Consider the following 24179-nt stretch of genomic DNA (forward strand, 5'->3'; position numbering starts at 1 on the left):
TTCCCAGAGCGCTCTGAATTCAAATGAAGACTCCCAAACTCTTCAGACTTTAGAAGAAAAGAAAATCCTGAATCTGATAAATTATTTTGTTTTCCAGTGTATTCTTTACATTGTAACTTTTTTAATAATATTAAAATATTAAATATTCTGCCCTCTAACTCCTTGTGGAACCGCAACCAGTTATGGTAGTATTTTCTTTTACACTTTGGCAACTATTAATGCAGAATTTTAGAGCTGTAACTGTAAGATGCAAGTTTTTAAATTAAACCTAAACACAAGAATAAATATTGGCATTGTATGTTTCTGCAAACCACAAATATGTTAAATGTGTACATTACACATGTTGAAAATATATTGAAAATTAAGCTTCTTTACATTTCAATTTTCATATGAAATGTACAGTATAAATGTAATGTGTCTGCGGTTTGCAGAAACTTACGATGCCAAAACGTTTTCCATGTTTCTGTTAGTGACTCTGGCAACAACAAAGTCAGCTCAGTTGCCAGACAGATTCACTGACAGAAACATGGAAAAAAAACCCCAAACATTTATCTTCCCACTTTTCTGCAGAGAGGTTACTAAGAGAAAATGGACCCATTTCAAGTGAACAAAGAGCTTGTTTTCCTTGGCTCCACAGAAAATTACCATCTCTTTGTTTTTGAAAAGAATAAACCTCTTTCTTTCCATTTTGTGAATTTAAAAGGCAGAAAAGATTTAAGGAGACTAAGACTGAAAACAGTGCACTACTGGCAGTTTATAACTCCCATTTTTATCCATTCAGACGTTGCAAGACTGAAGAAAAACAAACTTCAACTAATCACTTTCCATGTTTGTGTTTTTCAGGCTCCACAGCTGGGCACTCTGATGGGTGTGTACTTGCCATGCATCCAGAATATTTTTGGTGTTATCCTCTTCCTGCGGATGACCTGGATGGTTGGGATTGGGGGTGTTTTTGGCTCTTTTATAATCGTCTTCATGTGTTGCTCCACAGTGAGTAAAACTGCTGTCAAATATTTGTTGTGTAGCACGACCGCTCTGTGTAACTTACTCCACTCAAAACAGATGTTTCATTAAAATATGGCCATATAATTTAATGCTGGAGGACAATATAGCTGTAAAAATCCACCCGCAAGATTATATCGGTCGAAAGTGGTTCCCCAGAGCACACATACCCAATTTAGGTAGCATGAGGTGTGATTAAACTACAGGCTATTATAAAATATAAAAGGCTGTATAATTCTAATTTTCATTGCACAGATGCTGAGGGTGGCATAGTAAATCCTGGCATGAGGCAGACTTCCAGTAAACCAACTAACACCCCACAACCACCAAATTTCCCCTGTTGGAGTCTGTCAGTTTGCAGCTCCATCAACAACCAACTTGTGTTGCACTGTCCAGATTTGAGATTTGGGGCATTTTTGTTTTCAAAACATGTCTTCCTTCAGACTAGCGGAAAGAAAATGTCCAAAATAAGAATTTACATTTATTTTATTCCAGATTTCTGGTCTGGACATGTATCTAAATTATTGCATAATGACTTTGATAGTGCCTCATTTAATCGCACAGCTTTTTTACTCAAGACAGAATTCTCAATTTCAGTAGTAATTACATACACCACACTTTCCAGTTCTTTCTGTTTTACGGCTGTTGGCAGTATTTTCTAATGTATGAAATGCAAAAAAAAAAAAAGATTTAAAAAAATCTCTCAGTTAAACTTTGAACTGTAGTAAACTCTAATATTTTACCAGAAGAAAACAAGAATGTTGAACCAGTTAAACCAATTAAAAAAAAGAGTTTAATTAAAAGAAAAATTAAACCAAATCATAAACCCAGTTCCAGATTTTAAACATAAGTATTAAAATGTAAGCTGGAATGTGTCTACATTTCTAGTTTTCAACAAATCATCTTAACCAAAACTAAACGTAGTTGTAAGATCCCAGATGATCCCAGATGATCATTTGCAGTCCAGTGTACAGATGTATTTGCCAAGTAGTAATTATTTCCTTAAAACCCCACATAATATTTACAGACAGTACAAAAAATGCACTTTTAGAACAAAACTTCAACCAAAGTGTGGCAGGAAAAAATACAGAAACTTACATGAGAATAAGATGGTGATACAAGAAGTGGTTAACACCATAACATATCAAAGTCGCCATTTAGAACCATTTCACCAGGTAAGAACATGGGCGCTCTGTAAGTGATATTTGGTACTTGAAAATAGACTTAAAAGGTCAGGTATATATGATTTAGGGACATTTTTTGGCTGAAATTATTTATATCATTCCGCCATGTTTCTACAGTAATCCAGAGCAGACAAATCAGAAAGTGGCTCTTGATGGGGCCATTCGTGCTTTTTTCTTCAGCCACCATAGTTCACCTACTCACTTGGTACATGTGAAAAGTTTCAGTTTTGCAGCCTCACCACCGTAGATGCCACTAAATCGTACATACTACAATTTGGTCTAAAAAATGAAACGATAAAATTGGTTGTATGCAGGCCTCTATTGTATGAAATCTTCTAATATCGATACAGGCCCCTTACTTGTGTACTTAACGATTGTATTTATATTCAGTAAATGTAGTTCGTTTCTGCCTCTGGCTTCAGCTGAGAATGTCACTGAAGTGACAGTATGTGCCGTGTAGTCATTAACAATTCAACATGACCAGATGAGTCAGACTCTTATGCTGTTGGATGTTTTCCTCCACTCACTCCCTCAGTTCATTAAAGGCCTCGCTGTCGGCCATATTAAATTTGAGGTGCCCACCTGCTGCCTCTCAGAGTCCAGTAACTCTCTGCTGTCGTCTGTTTATGCTTCTTTTTTCTTTTTTCTTTCAGACGATGCTCACAGCCATCTCCATGAGTGCCATCGCAACAAATGGAGTCGTGCCAGGTGAGAGGATATCTGAGAGTGTGTGTGTGTGTGTGTGTGTGTGTGTGTGTCTACGTGGGTGTGTGTGCGTGTGTGTGTGGCAGAGCAGTGCACTGACTCTTCTGTGTGTCTGTGACTCACAGCTGGAGGCTCGTATTACATGATTTCTCGCTCTCTGGGGCCTGAGTTTGGTGGAGCTGTTGGGATCTGCTTCTACTTAGGCACCACTTTTGCAGGCGCCATGTACATTTTGGGCTGTATTGAAATTCTGCTGGTAAGTTTCCTTAATTTACGAATAACTCACATGTCTAATGTTTTGCATATTGTATTTACAGCCTTATATATTTTCCATTGCAGCCTTTTTCACCTCACACATTTTGGCATTCATGACGAGTAAAGAAAATATTAAACTTCTAACTAGTTAGTCCCGCTGTTATGTGTACTGCTGGCTCACTGTAATGACAACTGGGATACTTAAATGGAACAAATGCAATATTAATATATTCTACAATCATATATCACAATTTTCTTTGCTAGAACTGATATATTAATAATCAAGAAGCAGTGGCATCATTAGAAAAAAATCTGTTTTTTTTTATCATACCATAACACAGCATACTGCTGTAACAAGAAAATCTTCTCATTATAATGAAAATAATGCCTTGTTATACTGAGGAAATAATATTTTAGATGTTGCATCAGATGTTGCTGTTAATCTTTTTTCTGTCTCCATCCTTCAGCCATTATTATTGTTTCTGAGATACTTTGACCCTAGCATTTTCTTTTCACTAGAGCTCCAACTAACAATTTGAATTTTATTATTATATTATTGAATATTCTGCTTAATATTTTTCTTGATTAATCAATTAAGGCTTCTGTCCATAAAATGTCAGGAAAAAATCAATGAAAATTGACCATTACTATTTCCCAAAACCCAAATTAACATGTTCAACATATTTTTTTTGTCCAAAAAAATATCCAAAGCACTAACATGTTCACTTTATCATCAAATCTGACAAATAACAGTATGAACCAATGTAAACAGCAATATTTTTACATTTTTGCTTGAAAAATGACTGATGTGCTTAATGAAGTGGTTGCCAATCAGGGACGGTTTGTCTCAAGAGGTAGAGCAGGCCGTCCGCTTATCGAAAGGTAGTTTGAAGTAAAAGCACAGGCAGTGTAGTGTAAAAAGGCTCTGAGTGGTCAGAAGAGTAGAAAGGCGGTATACAAGTTTAGGTCCATCCAGTTAATCTTCCATCACACAACTAATTGATTAATACATTTTTGTAATATAGACCTACAACCAATCAGAACAATGAAATAGTGCTGAGTGACGTAAAAATGTAAACAGACTGCAGCTTGCAGAGATGAGCTGTGATGGTAGCATCAATATATCTGTCAACAAGTGTTTTGCCATCAGAATGTGAAACTTAAAACTAAAAGGTTTTATTAGTTGCTCTGCTTAAGTATTTGAAACAATAGTCCTTCTTTCAAAGACAATATGTTCAATTCTGACATGATGGAGGACTCCGCAGAACGTTCCACATCAGGGGCAGCCATCTTCGTTTAAAAAAAAAAAAAAAAATGTATCAACAACACTCCTCTGTCATTTGTCAAATAACACCTACCCAATACCAGATAAATAGCTGTGATTGGCTCAACCAGGGCCAAGTCAAGTGGAAATCTGTTTGAATGTAAGGGGGAACAGACACATATGCTGGAGCAGGTGAAATATGAGTTCATACATTCATCAGATTCCCAGGCTATCAACTTTCATATTAGAATGAAAAACTTTCTTAACACATTAAAATTCCTTTAACATAATGTGAAAAAATTAGTTGAAATAACATGATTTTTATGAGGGTTCATAACTATGGTAATTAAGTATTTAACACTTTAAAATTGCTTTTGAATATGTGGAAGATTTTTTTGGGACCAATTAAATTTTTGCTCATGATCAACTTAAAAATGTGTGTTCATAATTATGGTAACAGTACATAATGCTGTAAATTTTCCTTTAAATGATGTGAAAAACGTAATTTTTAGTTAACTTAAACATGTTCGTTTGTAAATATGATAATAAAATACTTAATTTCTATATTTATGAGCACATGTTTTTAAGTTGATAACCCATACAAGTTAAAAGTTTTCCACAATATCTAAAAGAAATTCTAAACTGTAATGTACTGAATTACCATATTTCTGAAAACACATTTTAAGTTAATTACTTATAAAATAAAGTTGTTCCAACTGTTTTTTTTCACATTATTTAAAAGGAATTTTTAAGTGTTAACAAAATAAACATACGTATTCATTTAAGTAAAAACAAGTTCACATTGTAACAAGGTTTTGTTTAGTCTCACTGTGGCTGCGCTACATTGACATTGAAACCAAATGTACAAAAGCGCTCACAGTTTAAGCAGTATTCTATCATGAGTGTATCCTGATTAATTATTATTTCTTTGTGCTTTCACTCTTCTCCATCAAACTACACCCCACCTGCCATATTCACCTCCCTCTGCTTCCTCTGCCTTCATCTTTCTACGTCCATCTTTCCGTTCTTTCAGATTTATATCGTTCCTCAGGCAGCCATCTTTAAAATTGAGGGTCTGGAGGGGCCTGAGGCAGAGGCCGCTCTCCTCAACAACATGCGGGTGTACGGCACTCTGGTGCTGAGCTTCATGGCTCTGGTGGTGTTTGTGGGAGTCAAATATGTAAACAAGCTGGCGCTGGTTTTCCTGGCCTGTGTCATCCTCTCAATCTTGGCAGTTTATGGCGGAGTCATCAAGACCGCCATCGACCCCCCTGCCTTCCCGTAAGTGACTCTTTAATTCATCAGTCAGAGTCCCCAGCAGTGATATGATTATGTGACAGTGATGTGTGTACTTTCTTTACAGCGTCTGCCTGCTGGGAAATCGAACTCTTCTTTCCAAAGCGTATGACGTCTGTGCAAAAGTTATTGACATAGACAACGAAACAGTCACCACCAAACTGTGGAGGTCTTTTTGTGATTCTGACAGCCTCAATGCAACATGTGAAGATTACTTCATCAACAACAACGTGACAGAGATACAGGGCATCCCGGGGGTCACCAGTGGCATCCTGGCAGGTCAGAGATGCCTTATCAATAATACCTTCTATCAATCATCAGAGTGAGGATCAATCAAATGCTCATTGAAGTGCTTCTCTGTCCTTTAGAGAACCTGTTTGGTAACTACCTGGAAAAAGGGATGTTCCTGGAGAAGCGTGGGCTTGCATCGGACGCAGATCCAGACAGTCCCACAAGTGGCTCCAACCGCTACGTCCTGGCTGACATCACCAGCTTCTTCACCCTGCTGGTCGGGATTTACTTCCCATCTGTCACAGGTAAGCTGCAGACATTTAAAGGGACAAGAGGAGGCTGTCCTTATCAAAACTATTTCCACAGCTGACAGTATCTATATTCTTCTATCTATACACAAAGAATACTCTGAAGTTCCCCTCAGCGATACCAAGAATTTCAGGGTCATTTAACTCGTTTTGGTTCTCTCTCAACACATTAATCAGAGTTGTTTCCAGCATAGCAGCAAGGGTGTAGGTTTCATCTCAATATTGGAGGTACGCATATGAAACCCGGGGTTTGGAAGTCCTCTGCCAGAACATTTTTAGCATCAAACACTTAATTTCCTGCTCTCTGGTGATTTTTTTGCACTAATTTGTGCCTTTTCTGCACCAATTTATGATGCAAATGTCTTTAATTTTGTCAGAATAAAAGCCCTCTTCTACTTTATTTTTTTTTTAATTTGGAAAGACAAACGCATATGGTTCATACATTGAAGGCAACTTGTCCTCTTTGCTCCCCCCAAAATCTACACCTATGTGAAACAGGAAGCTGTTTTCACCAAAATGCTCTAAAAAAAAAAATCTTAAAGAAAAGTAAAAAGGGGCCCTTAGAAGCTCAGTTGGTAGAGTATGTCTTCTTGCTGAGAGCCTGATTATTGGGGCACTGGTGATATGACTTTACTGGACAGATAGAAATATAACCCCATGTAGATTTAAAAGCACAACACTCCTGACTATTTCATCTTGCTCCACTTGCAGGTATCATGGCGGGCTCCAACCGCTCAGGAGACCTGCGTGATGCTCAGAAGTCGATTCCCATTGGCACGATTGCAGCAATCACCACCACATCTACTGTGTGTATCCTTCACTGACGCAGAGGTCGATAAAACTCTGTGGATCTGAAAGTGCTGATGATGTTTTTTATATAACCCTCTGTTTGTTAATGTAATATATTTGGATCAAACATTTCCGCCAATACATTTCTTAGCAGGTTTTTTCCAGACATGTCCTGTGTGGTGCTGTTTGGTGCCTGCATAGAGGGAGTAGTCTTAAGGGACAAGTGAGTAATGATGCAGATTTGTGTAGATTATGTGCATTGTGTAAAGTATCTTTAACTTTAATTTTATTATTATTATTATTATTGTTGTTGTTGTTGTTGTTGTTGTTGTTGTTGTTGTTGTTGTTATTATTATTATTATTATAACTGTTACTATTACTGTTTGTAGTAGTAGTAGAATATTTGTTTTCTTTCTTTTTTTATATTTGCATCATAGAAGATTGTTCATCTAAATAAATGGTAAGCAATTAATTGTATGTTATTACAGCTTCTGAGTGTTTTATTTTTGCCTTTGTCCACAGGTTTGGTGAAGGAGTCAATGGTAACCTGGTGATTGGGACTCTGGCGTGGCCGTCTCCGTGGGTCATTGTGTTTGGCTCCTTCTTTTCCACGTGTGGAGCAGGACTCCAGAGTCTGACTGGAGCTCCACGTCTCCTGCAGGCCATCTCTCGAGACGGCATCATCCCATTTCTCAGAGTGCGTTCACATGACGCATTCAAATACATTTCTATCATAAAAGCAGAAAAAGTATTTCAGACTTCTCAGTCTTACATGTTTTTTTGTAGCTTCAGGCTGGAGAGACAAGCATCCAGTCCAGTACAAATGTACTTATAGAGGGCATTTAAAAGACAAAAACAATTGGCCAAAGTGCAAAAAGGTTTGATAACAGTATAAAAACATCACAGGAAAACATAGACGATAGAAATTCAATGATAATAATAATAATATTGATTCAATGAATAACACAGGGAAAACACAAACAAAAGGAAAAAAGGACAATAATAAAGAAAGGCAATGCTCATGAGTAAAAAGCCAGAGAATAAAAATGCATTTTAGGACAGGATTTAAAAACAGGCAGTGTAGGGGGCCGCCTAAAATGTAGAGGCATTTTGTTCCAGAGTTTCGGGCGCCTCCTCTGAAAAGGGGTGGTCTCCCTTGTGCTTTAACCTTGATCTCATGACAACAAGGACTTACTGGTCAGCGGACCTTAATGACCTTTAGGGGACAGAGAAAGGTTGGGCTAGCAAATTTAATTATTTGTATGTAAACAATACAATCTTAAATTAAATCTTAAAACGCAAGTGAAGGGAGATCACTTTGGAAAAATGTGCTCTTGCCTGTGTGTTTTGTTAAGAGAACAGAAATGATAGTCACATTATTACATTATTAAAATCTCACAATTTATTTGTATAGCACTTACTGTCCAAGAAGCTGCCATGAAATGAGATTTAATTGAATCCTTTTATGTTGCTGCAGGTGTTTGGACACGGCAAAGCCAACGGGGAGCCCACCTGGGCCCTTCTGCTCACAGCCAGCATCTGTGAAATTGGCATCATTATCGCCTCCCTGGATGCAGTCGCACCAATCCTCTCCATGTAAGTACATTGCATCTTCTCTCTCTCTCACACACACACACACACACACACACACACACACAGTATGTTCATTACCAGTATTGGGAGGGTTACTTTTGAAATGTAGTATTACAGATTACAAGTTACCCTGTTAAAAATGTTATAAGTTACGGAACTATTTTTTATTACTTCATCAAAGTAATTTAACTTTGATTGGTATTTCATGACTTTTCTAACAAATGTTTTAAACAGGACAATAAAGCTGAAAAGACATAAAAAGTGCCTAAATGTTGTGCTCATATTTGTCTCAACTGCTTTGCTGACCCGTGTTATCTGAAAATACGCCAAAATAAGGCATTCCTGCACAGAAAAAAAGATGTAAAGCAAAAGAATGAATGTATTATTTAACATATAATCTTTGTATAGAATTTTTTTTCATATCTAACCCCTTTTGTAATCACCAACATTTTGATAAGTCACTAATTTAATTACATTTTTTTCTCAGTAACTGTAACTGATTACAATTACATTTATTTTATAATGTTATTACTGTAAGTAGTTACAACCCAACACTGTTCATTTCTCTGCAGGCCTACTGTAGTTACAACCCTTATTTCTGTCTAACTCGTGTGTGTTTTTTTTCTGTTCTGTTCTTTTCTCTTCCTCTCTTCTCTCTTTAGGTTCTTCTTGATGTGCTACATGTTCGTCAATCTTGCCTGTGCCCTGCAGACTTTGCTGAGGACGCCAAACTGGAGGCCACGTTTTAAGTTCTACCACTGGTGAGTTTGTGTGTCAGTGTTAATAAAACATAACACGCATATCAGTATCATGCATTTTACACAACCTCTAGCGGGTGAAACATTTCTCAGTAGCAGCACCTGTGAGATGATGATGTTAACCAGCGTGCACCCGAATCACCACGGAAAGCTGAAACCTGTCCATTTTCCCGGATGACTTTAGCAGCAGACAAATTACAAAACAATTTACAAGCAGTGGTCATCACTGTGCTCGAGCCAGCGGTTTGAAGCTGGCAGAAATTCTCAGACCAAACATGTGACGTCCTGTCTCCTGCAGGGCTCTGTCTTTCTTGGGTATGAGCCTGTGCCTGTCGCTCATGTTCATCTGTTCCTGGTATTACGCTATAGTCGCCATGGGCATCGCCACCTGCATCTACAAATACATTGAGTTCTGCGGGTAAGTCGTCATGGTGACAGCAGCCAACTTGAGTTCTCACCCTGCTTTTCCTTTGCAGTACATCCAGTTATTCTGCCTTTAGTTATTGTTTTCGTGCGCTGAGAGTGGATTGGGCTTGTTTTTATTTGTCATAAATTCTGTGCTCACGTGGTGACCCATTATTGTGTTGTTTCACAGAGCAGAGAAGGAGTGGGGTGATGGGATACGTGGTATCTCTCTTAGCGCAGCACGGTTTGCCCTCATGAGGCTGGAGGAGGGACCGCCACACACCAAAAACTGGAGGTCAGTCCACACATCTTTAACTTTTTAACTTCAACCGTTTATATTGCATGGTGAATTGAAAATAACAAGTCTTTACCTTGCTGAGATAAGTCATTTGTTTTTTGTCAGACCTCAGATTCTGGTTCTGGTGAGCGTGGATGCTGAGCAGAACGTCGAACAGCCTCGTCTGCTCTCTCTGACCAATCAGCTGAAAGCAGGGAAAGGCCTGACCATTGTTGGCACCTCAGTTCAAGGGACCTTTCTTGACAACTACACTGAGGCCCAGCGGGCTGATCAGGTCTCTTGGCTAATCTCTAACATGTACATTGTGATTTTAAAAATCAGCACAGGAGATTAATATCACTCAGCTCTCAGCACAGTTTATCACAGACACTAACAGCTGTTGTCCTCTCTCTGTGTGTTCGTAGTCTTTGCGTAAATTGATGGAGACAGAGAAGGTGAAGGGTTTCTCTCAAGTGGTCATTTCCTCCAATCTGAGGGATGGGACATCCCACCTGATCCAGGTTGGAGGACTGGGAGGTCTGAAGCACAACACTGTGATGGTCAGCTGGCCCAGAAACTGGAAACAACCAGAGTGCCACCAGCAGTTTAGGAACTTTATTGGTAAGTCTTTAGTCACTGATAAAATAATACATGTCTTATCTTGTGTCCAGGCCCAACATGTTTTTGACCCACATGTCTTGCTCAATAGATATGCTCTCAATTTAATCTATGCAGCTGTCTGCACCAGCAACATTTTGGGTATTGAGTATTCCTGGGAACATTGTACATTTACTGCCATCTACTGCACACAGAAAGTTGGCTGCTTCTTGGGCACTTAAACAAGCCACATCTTTAACTGCCTGAAAAACACAAGGGTGGGCACTGGGTGCTTTACTTTTGCCAAATTTCAATGGCTCAGAGGTGGTGTGCGCTTGACGTTGGTAAGGGACCAGAGCCTACTTGCCAGAAATCCCGAGTTTGGAGCTAATCCTCTTCCAGGCATTGTTTTTTAATACACATACACTGATATTTACAAATGAAAGTTAAGGTAACCTCCAACTGTGATTGGTTGTTCCAAAAATTGAACTCTGTTTATATCAGGGTGCAGCCGTCCACCCTGAAAAATAGGCCCTTAGGAATGCCCGCTGCAACAGTGTCGCTTTTTTTTTTAATCCTTTGTGGTTCAGGCTTGAGACCATATGAATGTTCTGTTAATTATATTCAGTTAACACCATTACCAGTGAAATAAAGTTTGTTTTAGTAAACATCCCCCTTGCCTATCTACTGAGGTGAATTAAACAAACAATAGTGAGTTAGCCCTTTTTAGGCCCTTCGTAATATTTCATAACAAATCCATTCTGCCCCTTTGCAGAGGTGGTTAGGGAGACAACTGTAGCCAGTCTGGCCCTGTTGGTACCCAAGAATATCTCCAGCTACCCATCCAATGGAGAGCGCTTCACTGAGGGCCACATAGACGTGTGGTGGATTGTCCATGATGGAGGCATGTTGATGCTCCTGCCCTTCCTGCTGCGTCAGCATAAGGTGACAAAAAAGACCCTATGAAATATTCTTTTTTATTAGAGAAGGTTTCACGTGATTCTGTTTGAGGAAAACTAAATAAGGAACACAAGTTACAAAGCACGCAGTGTAAAGGGTTAAAAGAATACGGAGAATTTTTGGTTCATCACCTGTGAATGTTCCTGTTTTGTCCCGTAGGTGTGGAGGAAGTGCAAGATGCGCATTTTCACTGTGGCTCAGATGGATGACAATAGTATCCAGATGAAGAAAGACCTCATCACCTTCCTCTATCACCTGCGCATTGACGCTGCGGTGGAAGTGGTGGAGATGGTGAGAAACTTGTCTGACACTTAATCTGAGTTCACAGACAAAGTGTGCAAGGTTTTGTAAACTTGGGAAGTAGCTTTGTCTTCTGAGATTAACCCAGTTTTTTTTTTTTTTAAATCTGAAACAAACTTTGTTTCATAATGCAACTCCTGTTTCATAACTTTTTTGTGATTGTGTGATAAATAAGAAATGTGCTTTTTTACTTTGAAGCATGACAGTGACATCTCGGCCTACACCTATGAGAAGACACTGATAATGGAACAACGATCGCAGATCCTCAAACAGATGCACCTGACCAAGAATGAGATGGAGAGAGAGGTAAACCAGAAACGTTTCTGGAAAATGTTTCTGATGACTCTGAATGGAGTACGCTTTACAGTTATAAAATTAGCCCTCTCGCTCACTACTGGACCATTTTCAAAAATTGTTATTCTTATTAGTCTCTTAGACTCAAAAACAGACTTGTACACTGCTTTTCAATAATAAAGCAGCATTGTAATTTTGAAATTTTAGTCAGCATTGGCCCCTGAAGACATTAATGTTGACATTTTCATTATCACTCTGTGTGCTCCAAATCTCAGCTCCGGGGCAGGGGATTTGTTTATTATAAAGCATTGTTGTCTAGACTTGTTTTCACTCATTTGATGGAAGAAAGAAGGAATTCTGGAGGGAAATTACAAACCTAAACCTAATCCATTTCCTTACTTTTTCATAACTACAGATCCAGAGTATTACGGATTCATCCCGTGGGTCTATTCGGCGTAAAAACCCGTCTGACTTGCGCTCGCAGCACAGCACTGATGAAGGAGCCAGTGTGGCAGAGCAACCAGAGGACGAGGTAATGCTGCCATGGCCCTTTTAGGGGAAATAATGTGTTTAATTGCAAGGCCTCTGTCCTCGTTCCCTCCACCCCTGTTGTCTCTGTGCTCTGGCTCGGGCAGAATATTCTGTCTGTGCTATAATGTTTTATTTCAAGTTTTTGCAGCAATGTGTCGTTCTTTCCAGTGATTGCCCTCTGATTTCCCACTGGCTTCCAGAGTTTCCCCGACACTGATGGTGTCTCTTTTCTCTCTTTCACTGTCACGTCACGGTGTCTGTCTCTCAGTCTGGTGCTGTCTCCAACCCAAAACAGGTCCAGCTGATCCACAATAAGAATGCCTCCACACCGACCAGCCCCACAAGCCCCACGTCTCCCGCTGCGCCCGCAGAGGGTGTTGCAACCTGGACAGACAACAAGGGCGCAGACAAGGGGAAGACCCTTTTAGCGACCCCAGAGGTGGGCAAAGACCTCTTCAACATGAAGCCGTAAGTGACCTGTCAGTTTCACTCATGACACATGGCATGCACACGAGACGCTAGTTTTTTTAGGATTGCGAAGGCATGACCCGCCATAGTCTGTCTCTGATTGGCTTACCCTAACATTCTTACTGTAACCAATCCCACTCCTCATGCTAAACCTATCTAATCCAACCAACAAAGGCAATGAGTCGTAGCCAATCAATGGGAGAGTAAGGTCGAGCCCACGCCATCCTAAGAAAAGAATTTTAGCTACAGAGACGTGTGTCAGTGGTTAATATTTGTGTGTATTGATCCATGTTCTCGGGTTAACAGAGATCAGTTTCATTCCTGCACATGTGACAAACAAAACTTTGAACTTAAACAACTACACACACACACACACACACACACACACATACATACATGTGCTGTTTGTAATTCACCATTCCTGTCTCCCTCCTAACATGCTGCTGTAGGGAATGGGAGAACTTGTAAGTATTTTTATTTTGTGGGGAGACACACAGTGTGAGCTGAGCAGGATGACAGGATGATTTGTAAACCTAATGTGGCCTTTTGGTTTCTTCAGAAGCCAGATTGACGTGAGGCGCATGCACACAGCGATGCGGCTCAATGAGGTCATCACAAAGAAGTCTAAGGAGGCAAAACTTGTCCTGCTCAACATGCCTGGACCACCCAAGAACCGTGTGGGCAATGAAAACTGTATCCTACATCAAGCACATGACGTACTGTGCTGCATTGTCTTTGTGTACTTTGCTCAGCTCAGCTCAGAGCCTTATAACCCCACGAGGGCAAAATGATTTTACAGCAAAGTCGCATAGAAAACATACAAAAACACTATGAAACTATAAAAACACTATGAGACAAACAGAGACATTAACCCTTTGAAGCCTAGAACAACATCAATTTTCTTCTGTTGCCTTTAGACGCCTTCGTCAAACCTGTGAACCGTGGAAAAATTAGTTCAATTTATTTTGAAAACATGACTTAAAAAATCAGTGAGCACATTGGCAAGAAATTAGGAAAAGAAAATGAACTGAAAATTAGTTTTTCAAAAAAGGGACATTATTAAAAGATAGCATTAAAAAAATAGAGGAAAATGTCCAGAAAACTACATTCATAATAATTATTATCATAATTAAATATTTTATCTATATATTTATTTTGTTTTTGTTTTTTGTTGTTGTTGTTGGGGTTTTGGCTAAATTTCAGGTAATTTTTTTGTAACCCATAAATTGTAACTTCTTCCCATATTTTTGAAAGAAAACAAGGCTACACACACACACACACACACACACACACACAATTTCCTGTTGTAGCTACTCAGAGTGGAGCTTTTAAAAACTTTATTTTCAGATCATTTTGGGCTAATGCTTTCCCACCTTCAAAGGGTGACAGGAGAGATCTTAGCAGTTGCAAAACAATTAATGGAGCAAGAAAGAAGGAAAAACACAGCTCCTTTGCAAATATTTGTTTTCTTTTACTATTATTATTCTCTAATATTTGTTATTTTGTGAAATATTGGATACTTTTACCTCTTTGGACCTTGAACTGTTATTTAAATGAAAGCATTTGAGGTGTTTAGAGGAGATATTACTCTCTCATGAGCCCCTTTTACAGAGATCCTTCAAACTGCAATAAAGACCCCTAATTATGTCAGCGTATTTTTAAAATATATAAAATCAAACAATGCAGACATAATGCTGCCCCTGTGTGTGATTTTAGATAGTGGCGTTCCAAAAACAAAAGTGGCATGACGGGTGTGATGTGTGACACTACAGCGTCAAACTCTAGTTAACACAAAACATATGTGTTGGGCAGCATCGTTTAATCGATAACAATGACATAACAATCATTTGCCAACATTGTTAAAAAGTGCAAACTGCTGCTAAACCTCCTGAGATGGGTTGCACACATTTCACGTCATTAAAACATCACACCTCTTTCGTCCTTACCCTTTTACACTGACATCAATATAACGCTGTTTCTACCTCAGCTGCCAACTTTAAGGTCAAACAACTCTGTTCCTCTTATTCCACAATTGTACCTACACACATAAAAAATGGCCCCAAATAGACACAGCTTTTTGTAAGAGGTCCACAAGCCAAGCCAACTGTGACCTAATGGTTTTAATTTTAAAAAATAAAATCTGCAAAGTACAGCTCTAAAAGTTGTAATGTGAAAGTAATGGAGAAATGGTTTAAATCTCTAGCCAACACTTTTATATGATGTAAGAAAACTATACTCCTTCACTCTGATTGTCTCTCAGACATGGAGTTCCTGGAAGTTCTCACTGAAGGTCTCAATCGGGTCCTTCTGGTGCGTGGAGGTGGACGTGAGGTCATCACCATCTACTCCTGAAGGGTTTTAAGGTCTTTTAACGGCACCTACATGAACTCTGCCCTCTCTCTCCAGTCAATATTGTTCCAAGAAAATCCTCACATACCCTCTTATAGCATCAACTCATTTAACCTTTTAACTGTTTGTCCACATGAGGAATTATTATACATTATGCAACAGTCATGTCTCTGTTCTCGACTCGTCAGCTGATAACAGCCAATGAGTTTATGGTTAGTTCGACAGGTTATTGCAAAACAAAAGACTCTAAAAGCTTAATCTGAGAAAGTGGGAGGTTTTCTTTCCCTTTTCTGATAGGTAAAGTCAGCCTTCTGTCCTTTTGCTTTTATTCCTGACTATTGTAAAAGAGGAATGTTTTTCTTTATAATTTTTATTATTTTTTGTTATTTATTTATTGGTGTTATTTAAGTATTCATTCATCTAATCTTGTCTTTCTTTGTCCTGGTCTGTTTTTGTCTGTCACTGTATGGTTGGAATCACACAGATATTAATATTAGAGATACTGATCATAATATTCATTGATCATGGAAAAGAGTTAGATAAGGAACTTTCTATGTTCATGTGATGATGATGTGATGAAAAACATTAGTGTTAAAAAAACAGAGGTGGGAGCTGTATTTCAATATGTACATAAATTACCAAAACAGACAAATTGGATAAAATATATTGAGATTTAGACATTTAGATTTTGCACAAACTTACATGCCCGAAGTCCAAAGGCCCAGACACACCAAACCGACATCAAAAAACTGGTGGAGACGAAGGCCATCTGTTACATCACCTGAAGTCACAATTAGAAAAAGTTTCCACTAACAAGCTCTATTGCTGAAAAAAAATCTCATCTGATATAGCAAGTTTGTTTCAACCTCACCCCCTCTTGACTTTTTTTGTTTGTTTGCTTTCCTCTCTTCTGTTAATCTTCTCGTGCGCTGAGTTAAACTGTCAATCACAGTGATTTCATTCACCAATGGGCTCCTTGTTTCGGATGCCGTTTCAACTTGCTGAATTGGCCGAAATACAGTAAACAAGGGTCAATGGTGCAGCACATACTGCAAAAACTAGAGCGACAGACGCTCACCGACAGCCAAATATTGGCGACTGCCGACCGGCAGCTTGGTGTGTCTGGGCCCTAACATTACATCATCTGTGTAACTGCAGTTTATGCCCCGGTCATGAACATCATAACAGCAACAGTATCATCACAGACTCATTATTCTTATGGCAGGGATTTTATCTCATTGCAGAAATGAAAATCAAAAGATTATCATGATCCTAAACCCGATTGCTTGAGTTTATTATCCTCGCAGTCCGACAGGGATCATATAGATTGAATGGACTCAGTAACACGCAGTGATGCAAAAAGCCTCTGAGCTCTGTGATGTAAATACAAACATTCAATAATCGTCTGATATGTATTACCTCCAGTGTTTTGCAGTTATGTTTCCCAGAGAGCCCAGATACTGTCCTGTGGTAGATGTTGTGCTGGTTGATCTGGGTGCACTTAGATCTTTTTCTCTCTTTTGTTTTCAAATGCAAACATTAGGAGTAAATTCCTCAAATTGTCAAAGATATGCTAGAGTTTGGTACATGATTTCACATGACATATGAAGTCTGCATTTTATCTCTAAAAATCATTTACCTCACTTATTTTCTCTATTGAGTTCAGGAAAAATCCTCTTCGTAATTCTTAAATTAGTGAACCCTACTTTTGTGACAATACACAATGCAAACAATCAGACATTGAAATTGTTTAATATAACATCAAATTCTTAAATATAACATTATAAGTGGAAGTTAAATGTGAGAATTCAACAAATTTAGAACAAGGCATCTCGAAAAACTTAAATACAAGTGCGAAGTGTTATGGTGAAAGTTAACAAATCTTATTATATGTTTGTAAAAAGTCATTTTACAGCAAAAGTTAGTGCAAGATGTTTATAAATACATATTGATATTACTTTATAAATTTTATCTCAGAGAATTTATTTTTTGATAGCATGGTTCAGAAAAAAAAGTTTAGAAATTATTTATGAAGAAAAAATTTAAATAGTCTTATCTGCAGTCTTATGCATAATGAGTGCACAGAAGCTGTTTGCTCAATTGATTACGTGCCGATAGTGATGTAAGAGAAGTGATTCCACTCTCAGCTGGAGCTTTTTTTTAGCATAACGACCGGAAACAGCCAGGATAGCTCTGTCCAAAGGTCACAAAATCCACCTACCAGCACCTCTTAAGCTCAACAGTTAATAAATCATTTCTTATTTGTTTAATTGGCACAAAAACCAAGGTGTAAAAATGATAATTAGCCTTTTTATGTGTGGGTGTGAGCCACAGTATTACTTGACAGGGAGCAGCAATTTCCTGGAGTGTCAGCTTGGTGTCAGCTGCTTAGCCCCCCCCCGTAAATGGCAAATTGTCTCATGTCAGAGGACGCTCTTCAGGAAGGGCCAGGCGACATTTCCAGTCTTAATTCTGTAACTTCATATTTACTGCAAGCTACCCATGAGAGAGTGGTGTCAATCTTCTTATCTAACTCTCAACAAGAAAGCAAATAAGCGTATTATCCAAAATATCAAACAACTTAGAATGTTTTTTCGCTGCTAAACTATTACAAACTATTTTAAATGTGAAGGAATAAAATCTGCAAATGAAAAACGTTTTCGAGCTATCTCAATAGGTGCATATTAAACTATTTAAGGATGATTTATGCTGCTGACGTTTGATGTTTAGTTTACTGTGTGTGAGAGTGAATACAGTGGATGTTTAGTTTCTGTTTGTGTGTGACATAAATTCATGCACGTGCATTTTTTGTCCTAGGTATTATTCACACTTGTGAAAATCAACTGATACAGCAAACATTTCATGGGATATGACCAGTAAGAGTGAGGCCAGTGTTCATTATCTTGTCCCAGCATGTACATAGTCTATTATATCAGTATGGCAGAAAAGCGTTTATTATTAATAGTTTATGATGATTTTTTAATCCAACATGTATGTACACAGTAGTTTAATTTTACTTCCCTCTTCCCCTTCACATTTTAGTGCCCTCAAGTCTTATTTAGAAATTTCTGCATCACGTTATAGCAAAAAGCATTCATTGTCTTTTCCAGGAAATCATAAGACTTGTCAGTATTCTAATATCCTTCAGATTTATTGTATAAATGTATTGTTTTTAATGCTGTAGCAGATACAGAACCTCATCTTGTCATACACATATTGATGCATCGTCTTTTCTGTGAGTATCTGTGCAGCCGTCAGTGTTTCCCTCATTACCTTGAAAAGTGTTGGTGCAGAATAATAGCCACAACAGAAACTCGATTTACTTTTGATTTATAAGAAGGTGGTGTAGCTCTACAGGCTGATATATCGGTCTACCGGTCTGCAGAAATTTAGAGTCACAATTTTTAAACTCCCAGAGAGAGAGTGTGTATGTGAGCATCTGTGTGTCTGTGACTGTATGCCTGTATGCTGTGTGTTAGTGTGTGAACCTGTTTAAGTGAGAGCAGTGTTCTTAACAGCAAGATAGGATGAAGATGGGACATTTGTAAATAGATGTGTGATTTTAGGCTTAGAGGTAACACGTGTAATGTGTGTTAATGCGAGTTTTATAGATACAAAATAGACAGTTTGTATTGTCTTTTAAAATGATAAATTTAAAAACTTTGTTTTATGTTCTACCATGTCTTATGCAATTATGTAAGAGTAATGGTTCAAAGAAACCATTTTATATGTCGGCACAAAATGCAATAAATTAAAATCATTTTAATAGAACAGACACAGTTCAAGTGCCTGTCATTTTCTTCTTACTGTGTTTGCTTATAGATTATGCCTATGGTTTGTAATTTTGCTAATGGCCGCTGTCTACATCCCTCCACTTTTTCAGCATCACACATCTTGAACAGAAGAATTTGCTCTTTAATTGTGCTACAGTGTTGTGTCAGGGATAAGACAACAGCAATTTGTATATGGAAGCAAGAATTAATGTTGCTCTGAAGTAGGAAAGGAGGCAAGACTTCTTATTGACTTATGTAACGTTAAGCACAGCAAGTATAACGTTTATTACACCATGTTAGTTTATTGGTTCGCATAGTCAAAAGTTCCTCATTAGCACCACACCAGTATAAACATAATGGACATAGCCATCATGATATCACTCATTGGCTTGTGGTCTCTTATTTTGAGGGGTCTAAATATCTAGATGGTAAACCAGGATTTGCAAAAATTCCTGTTCCATGTTTCAAGTGATCATTTTAACCCTCTTTGCACCTAAATCTAACCGGACTTTAACCACAGAGTTGTCACACCATAAAACAGGAAGACAATGTTGTGGCTTGCAAGGGCTTTGTAAATGTACAGTTACCATCTAGCCATTAATGTTTTGAAGCTCTGAGTTTTTTTTTGGAGCCAGAAAAGACTATGTTTCGACTAGAGTGTAAAAGTGACTCAGTGATTGTGTTGATTCCCCTCAGACAGCCTGACACTCAAGTGACATCGCCCTTAATTATGCATAACATTAAACCATAATAAAGTTTCAATTGATGAGTTCAACACAAATGGTCATTGATGTTACAATTAACTATAGAGACCAAAACCATATATTGTTCTAGGCTGTAAATATGTTTATTTCTGCTGTAAAGTTGAGCATTTTAAAATGGGGGTGTATGGGGATTTGCAGAGACAGCCTCAAGTGGCCGTTCAAGGAACTGCAGTTTGTGGTTTTGTTGGCTTCATTTTTTGGCCCTGAAGGTGCTGCTTGCACCAAACACAAAGAACAGTTGAGACTTACGGAAATGTCATATGTTTTACAGATATCAAACAAGTCAAAATTGTGACCTGATGTTGGCATTAGGGGAAATGTCAAGGCATCATTATGATGCATCCTCTGGGAAACATGAATGTCTCTACAATTCAGCATACATTTTGGACAGGAGCAAACACTTCTACCACAATGAATCAGTTCCAGAGTTGGCAACAGTCTCTTAATTCTTATGCTATTTTTAAGAAAGCACATAAACAAAAAATGTTCACAATCCTAAAATTAGTCATTACCTTTATCTGTACTCTGGTTTATTCTGACCTGCACCATGGAACAGCACCACAGCTTCAGCTTAATAAAAAAAAAAAGACTGTAGCAGCCTTTTAAAATTTGGGGTTAATAATTTATTTTCATTTTAGACCAAATGGTTACAGAACTGTCGACATGCAGCAGGTGTCAATAAGGAAGTTGTGTAAATTTAATCTAGGATACAAACTGTTATATCAGTCTCCTCTTATCACTTTAACCAATTGTGACGCAACAAACATATGTCCCGACTGTTTGACACGGAGGCTCACAGGTCAGCAGACTGTCTTTCACAATGTTTCCAAATGGAAATCAGCCAGCCACAATCACAGCAGGCCAAAAGAATTTCAGATTAAATCAAAAATTTACATGGCAACACAAATTATGTTAGTGTATATAAACTCTTATAAAGTATATTTTTATTGTAAGAGCTTTATTAGAGGACGTGTGTTTGTGGAAAATGCATTGGTAATCGTTAAACTCTTACAAAAAATTATTCTGATGACAGGTGCCTATATACTTTTGGAGGCAAACTACTTTTAATGTACAGATGCAAAGTCAGTCTGCAGTTTTGTGTTATAAAATATCCACAAAAAAATGCTTAGGTGTCAGAACTATTACATGTCCAAAGTCCACACAGCAATGTCTCTCTGTGAGGGAAAGTGCTTATGTTTGTTTGAAAGAGTGCAGGAATGACGAATGCCTTTGAGCTGTCTTATCTAAACAGAGATAATACCTGCTGCAGAAGAAATGACTGTCATTTGTCCCAAAGAGGCATCAGGATGAAGACGCAGTCAACCAGCCTGCGAGTGAGATTACCTGTGTTTTTGTTTGTCACACAGGTGATTATGGTCGCTTTGTATGCTGCCTTTGTTACATATGATGAGCACACGGACGCCAGATTTCAGACCAACAGGACTAACCCCATGGACAACGCAGTGTACAGGGACTATCCCGTTTTTACAGACGTACAGGTCATGATATTCCTCGGCTTTGGGTGTTTGCTGGCTTTTTTCAGACTGTATGGCTTTGGAGGGATGGTGTTTAACTTCCTCACAGCTACTTTTGCAATCCAGTGGGCCATTCTGGTGCAGGGGTACTTCCAGTTCAGCCATGATGGTAAGATCCACCTTGGGGTGATCAACCTCATCAATGCAGAGTTCGCCTGTGCTGTGGTGCTGATATCTTTTGGGGCAGTGCTGGGGAAGACGAGCCCGCTGCAGCTGCTGGTCATGGCTCTGCTGGAAGTGCCGGTGTTTGCAGTCACAGAATGGGCCGTGCTCAAGTATCTGAAGATCAATGACGCAGGAGGATCCATCCTGATTCACCTGTTTGCCTGTTATTTTGGCTTGGGCGTCACTTTTGTGCTGTACAGACCTCGCCTAAACGAAGGCCACGCGAAGGAGAGCACCAGCTACCAGTCTGACATCCTGTCTGTGATGGGGACCTTGTTCCTTTGGGTGTTTTGGCCCTCCTTCAACTCGGCATTGACCCTGAAAGGAGACGACCAGCACAGAGCCATCCTCCACACCTTCATCAGCCTCAGTGCCTCAACGCTCACAGCCTTCGCTCTCTCTGCCCTGCTAAGCAAGAAAGGTAAGATCACCATGGCGGATGTTCAGAACGTGACGCTGGCTGGAGGAGTGACAGTCGGGGCATCTGTAGATATGATGATAACGCCTGCAGCTGCATACGCTCTGGGGATGATGGGCGGCACTGCATGCATGCTCGGCTACAAATACTTGAGCCCCCTCCTGGCACGGCGCCTCAGGATCCAGGATCAGTGTGGAATACATAATTTGCACGGCCTAACAGGACTTATATCCTGTGCTGCAGGGATATGTGCTATACTGATGGCTACTGAAGAGATGTACGGCCCCAGTTTGTATGAGATCTTTACCCACAGAGCACCAATGGAGGGAGACCCTAAACTGCAAGAGCTCCAGATGTTAATCCCCGGTTTACAGCCGGGGTTGGGGAGGACTGCCCGGGAACAGGCTCTCTTCCAGGTCGCAGCTATTTTCTCCACCATCGGGGTATCAGCTCTGGGAGGCATCCTCACTGGCTTCGTCTTGAAGCTGCCGTACTTCGCAGCACCATCTGATGATTTGTGTTTTGATGACGAGCTGTTTTTCGATGTTCCTCCAGACTATGATTCACCACTTAAACTCAATAACACAATTACAACTGAGGATTCGGCTGCCTGAAAAGCAGCAGCCAAATGTGGTCAACACATTTGACTGCAGAAAAAAATGTAAATAAGCCTTTATTTGTCTTTATAAGTAGTGGAATTTACCATCACTCAACAGTGTGTTACAGTAACTTTAATTAAATGTTTTTACCCATTACATTGTAAATAAGATCATTAATAATGAAAAACAATACTTGTGCAGTGACACTGTCCAACACTGTCTAATACAACCACTAATGGTGTTATTTATTGTCTGACATGCAAACGTGAAAGGAGACTGAGTGTTCTAGCTTTTTTGGCCAATTCATCACAACTTTTTGATGTGAAATAAACACTTTTTAAGCTGCGTGCAAATTTGTTTTATTTAAGCTATGAAGAGAGATGTAAACACCCCAGAAATGCACCATCGTGTTTTAAGCAACACAACAAAAACAAACAATATTAATCGAACTATAAAACAATAAAAAAAATAATAATTAGAATGTAGTAATATAAAAACAATGCATCATCTACACAAAAAGCAAAGTTTGCACACTAGACTATGCTCTCATAAATGTTTGATTCAGTCATTGCTATGTGCAGAAACACACCTTCAAATACTCACAAGGCCAAGTCACATGAGAGATCATCTGAAAGGTCACCTGGTACCCAGCAGGCTAACTTCCATAAATACATGTTTGGACAAAACATAGATAACAACTTTATACAGTGTCAATAAAACATGTAATGACAAAAAAAAAGAAAGGAAAATGAACTTAGGAAATATAAAATATGAATATACGCTTGTATAAATATAGATATAAATGAAGAAACAGCACCAGTGTATAGTCTGATCAGTACCTACAGCCAAACAACTTGAAAAGCATGTGAATAGCACTCAATTCATATTAAGAAAAAAACCTAATGCACTGAAAAAAAACACAACCTGACTATGATGTGAGAATCATCATCTACAAAATGTGAAACTAATGAACAAAATGAGTAAACGGCTGCCAGACCACAGATTGGGCTGTGTGAATAGTAGGGCTGCAAAGCAATGAAACTTAAATACTACATATAGTACAGGAAAAGGAAAAAATAAAGATGATAACAAAAATAGCAGGCTAATAAAAGATAAAGGTAAATAAAGTCAAAAACAAGAAAGTAAACAGGAGGGGAAATCTTGCAGTTTTTAAAAGAATTGATAGATCCCAATGAAGACAAATCTGATTGTTCTTCAAAGTTAAAAGCTATTTAGAAATTAAAGGCAAAGAAAACAAAGTTTGTGGGATATGTAGATTTCGAGTGAGCATGGTTATCTAAATGAAACTGAAAACTATTTTAAATGTGGAGCATTTAAAACAAGTGAACAAGTGGTAGC

General features: G+C 38.7%; 2 protein-coding genes across 3 annotated transcripts in view; both read left to right on the top strand.

Moving 5' to 3' along the window:
• The window catches only part of slc12a5b (solute carrier family 12 member 5b), a 47757-nt gene extending 28416 nt beyond the window's left edge, over positions 1–19341 (top strand). Inside the window, exons 4-26 of one of the 2 annotated variants that reach the window (XM_088082041.1) lie at positions 844–990; positions 2840–2894; positions 3017–3147; positions 5444–5691; positions 5774–5985; positions 6075–6242; positions 6957–7055; positions 7200–7257; positions 7557–7731; positions 8512–8630; positions 9290–9388; positions 9684–9803; positions 9981–10085; positions 10194–10362; positions 10493–10688; positions 11440–11609; positions 11784–11915; positions 12123–12230; positions 12634–12750; positions 13045–13217; positions 13667–13681; positions 13777–13910; positions 15478–19341. In XM_088082041.1, the coding sequence (XP_087938167.1) occupies positions 844–990; positions 2840–2894; positions 3017–3147; positions 5444–5691; positions 5774–5985; positions 6075–6242; positions 6957–7055; positions 7200–7257; positions 7557–7731; positions 8512–8630; positions 9290–9388; positions 9684–9803; positions 9981–10085; positions 10194–10362; positions 10493–10688; positions 11440–11609; positions 11784–11915; positions 12123–12230; positions 12634–12750; positions 13045–13217; positions 13667–13681; positions 13777–13910; positions 15478–15569 (3042 nt within the window). In that variant the 3' untranslated portion in view covers positions 15570–19341. Of the gene's footprint in view, positions 1–843; positions 991–2839; positions 2895–3016; positions 3148–5443; positions 5692–5773; positions 5986–6074; positions 6243–6956; positions 7056–7199; positions 7258–7556; positions 7732–8511; positions 8631–9289; positions 9389–9683; positions 9804–9980; positions 10086–10193; positions 10363–10492; positions 10689–11439; positions 11610–11783; positions 11916–12122; positions 12231–12633; positions 12751–13017; positions 13218–13666; positions 13682–13776; positions 13911–15477 lie in introns of both variants that reach the window. The other variant, XM_042491395.2, reaches the window with a different exon arrangement.
• A 1936-nt stretch (positions 19342–21277) lies between these two features.
• rh50 (Rh50-like protein) lies at positions 21278–23167 on the top strand. The gene has a single exon (XM_042491396.2). It carries the CDS (start codon positions 21321–21323, stop codon positions 22833–22835), a length of 1515 nt encoding a protein of 504 aa, XP_042347330.2. The 5' UTR covers positions 21278–21320; the 3' UTR covers positions 22836–23167.
• The last annotated feature ends 1012 nt before the right edge of the window (positions 23168–24179 follow it).

This window comes from Plectropomus leopardus, chromosome 9, assembly GCF_026936395.1.
Source record: "Plectropomus leopardus strain MGB_pleo_1.0 chromosome 9, ASM2693639v1, whole genome shotgun sequence".
NCBI lineage: Eukaryota > Metazoa > Chordata > Actinopteri > Perciformes > Serranidae > Plectropomus > Plectropomus leopardus.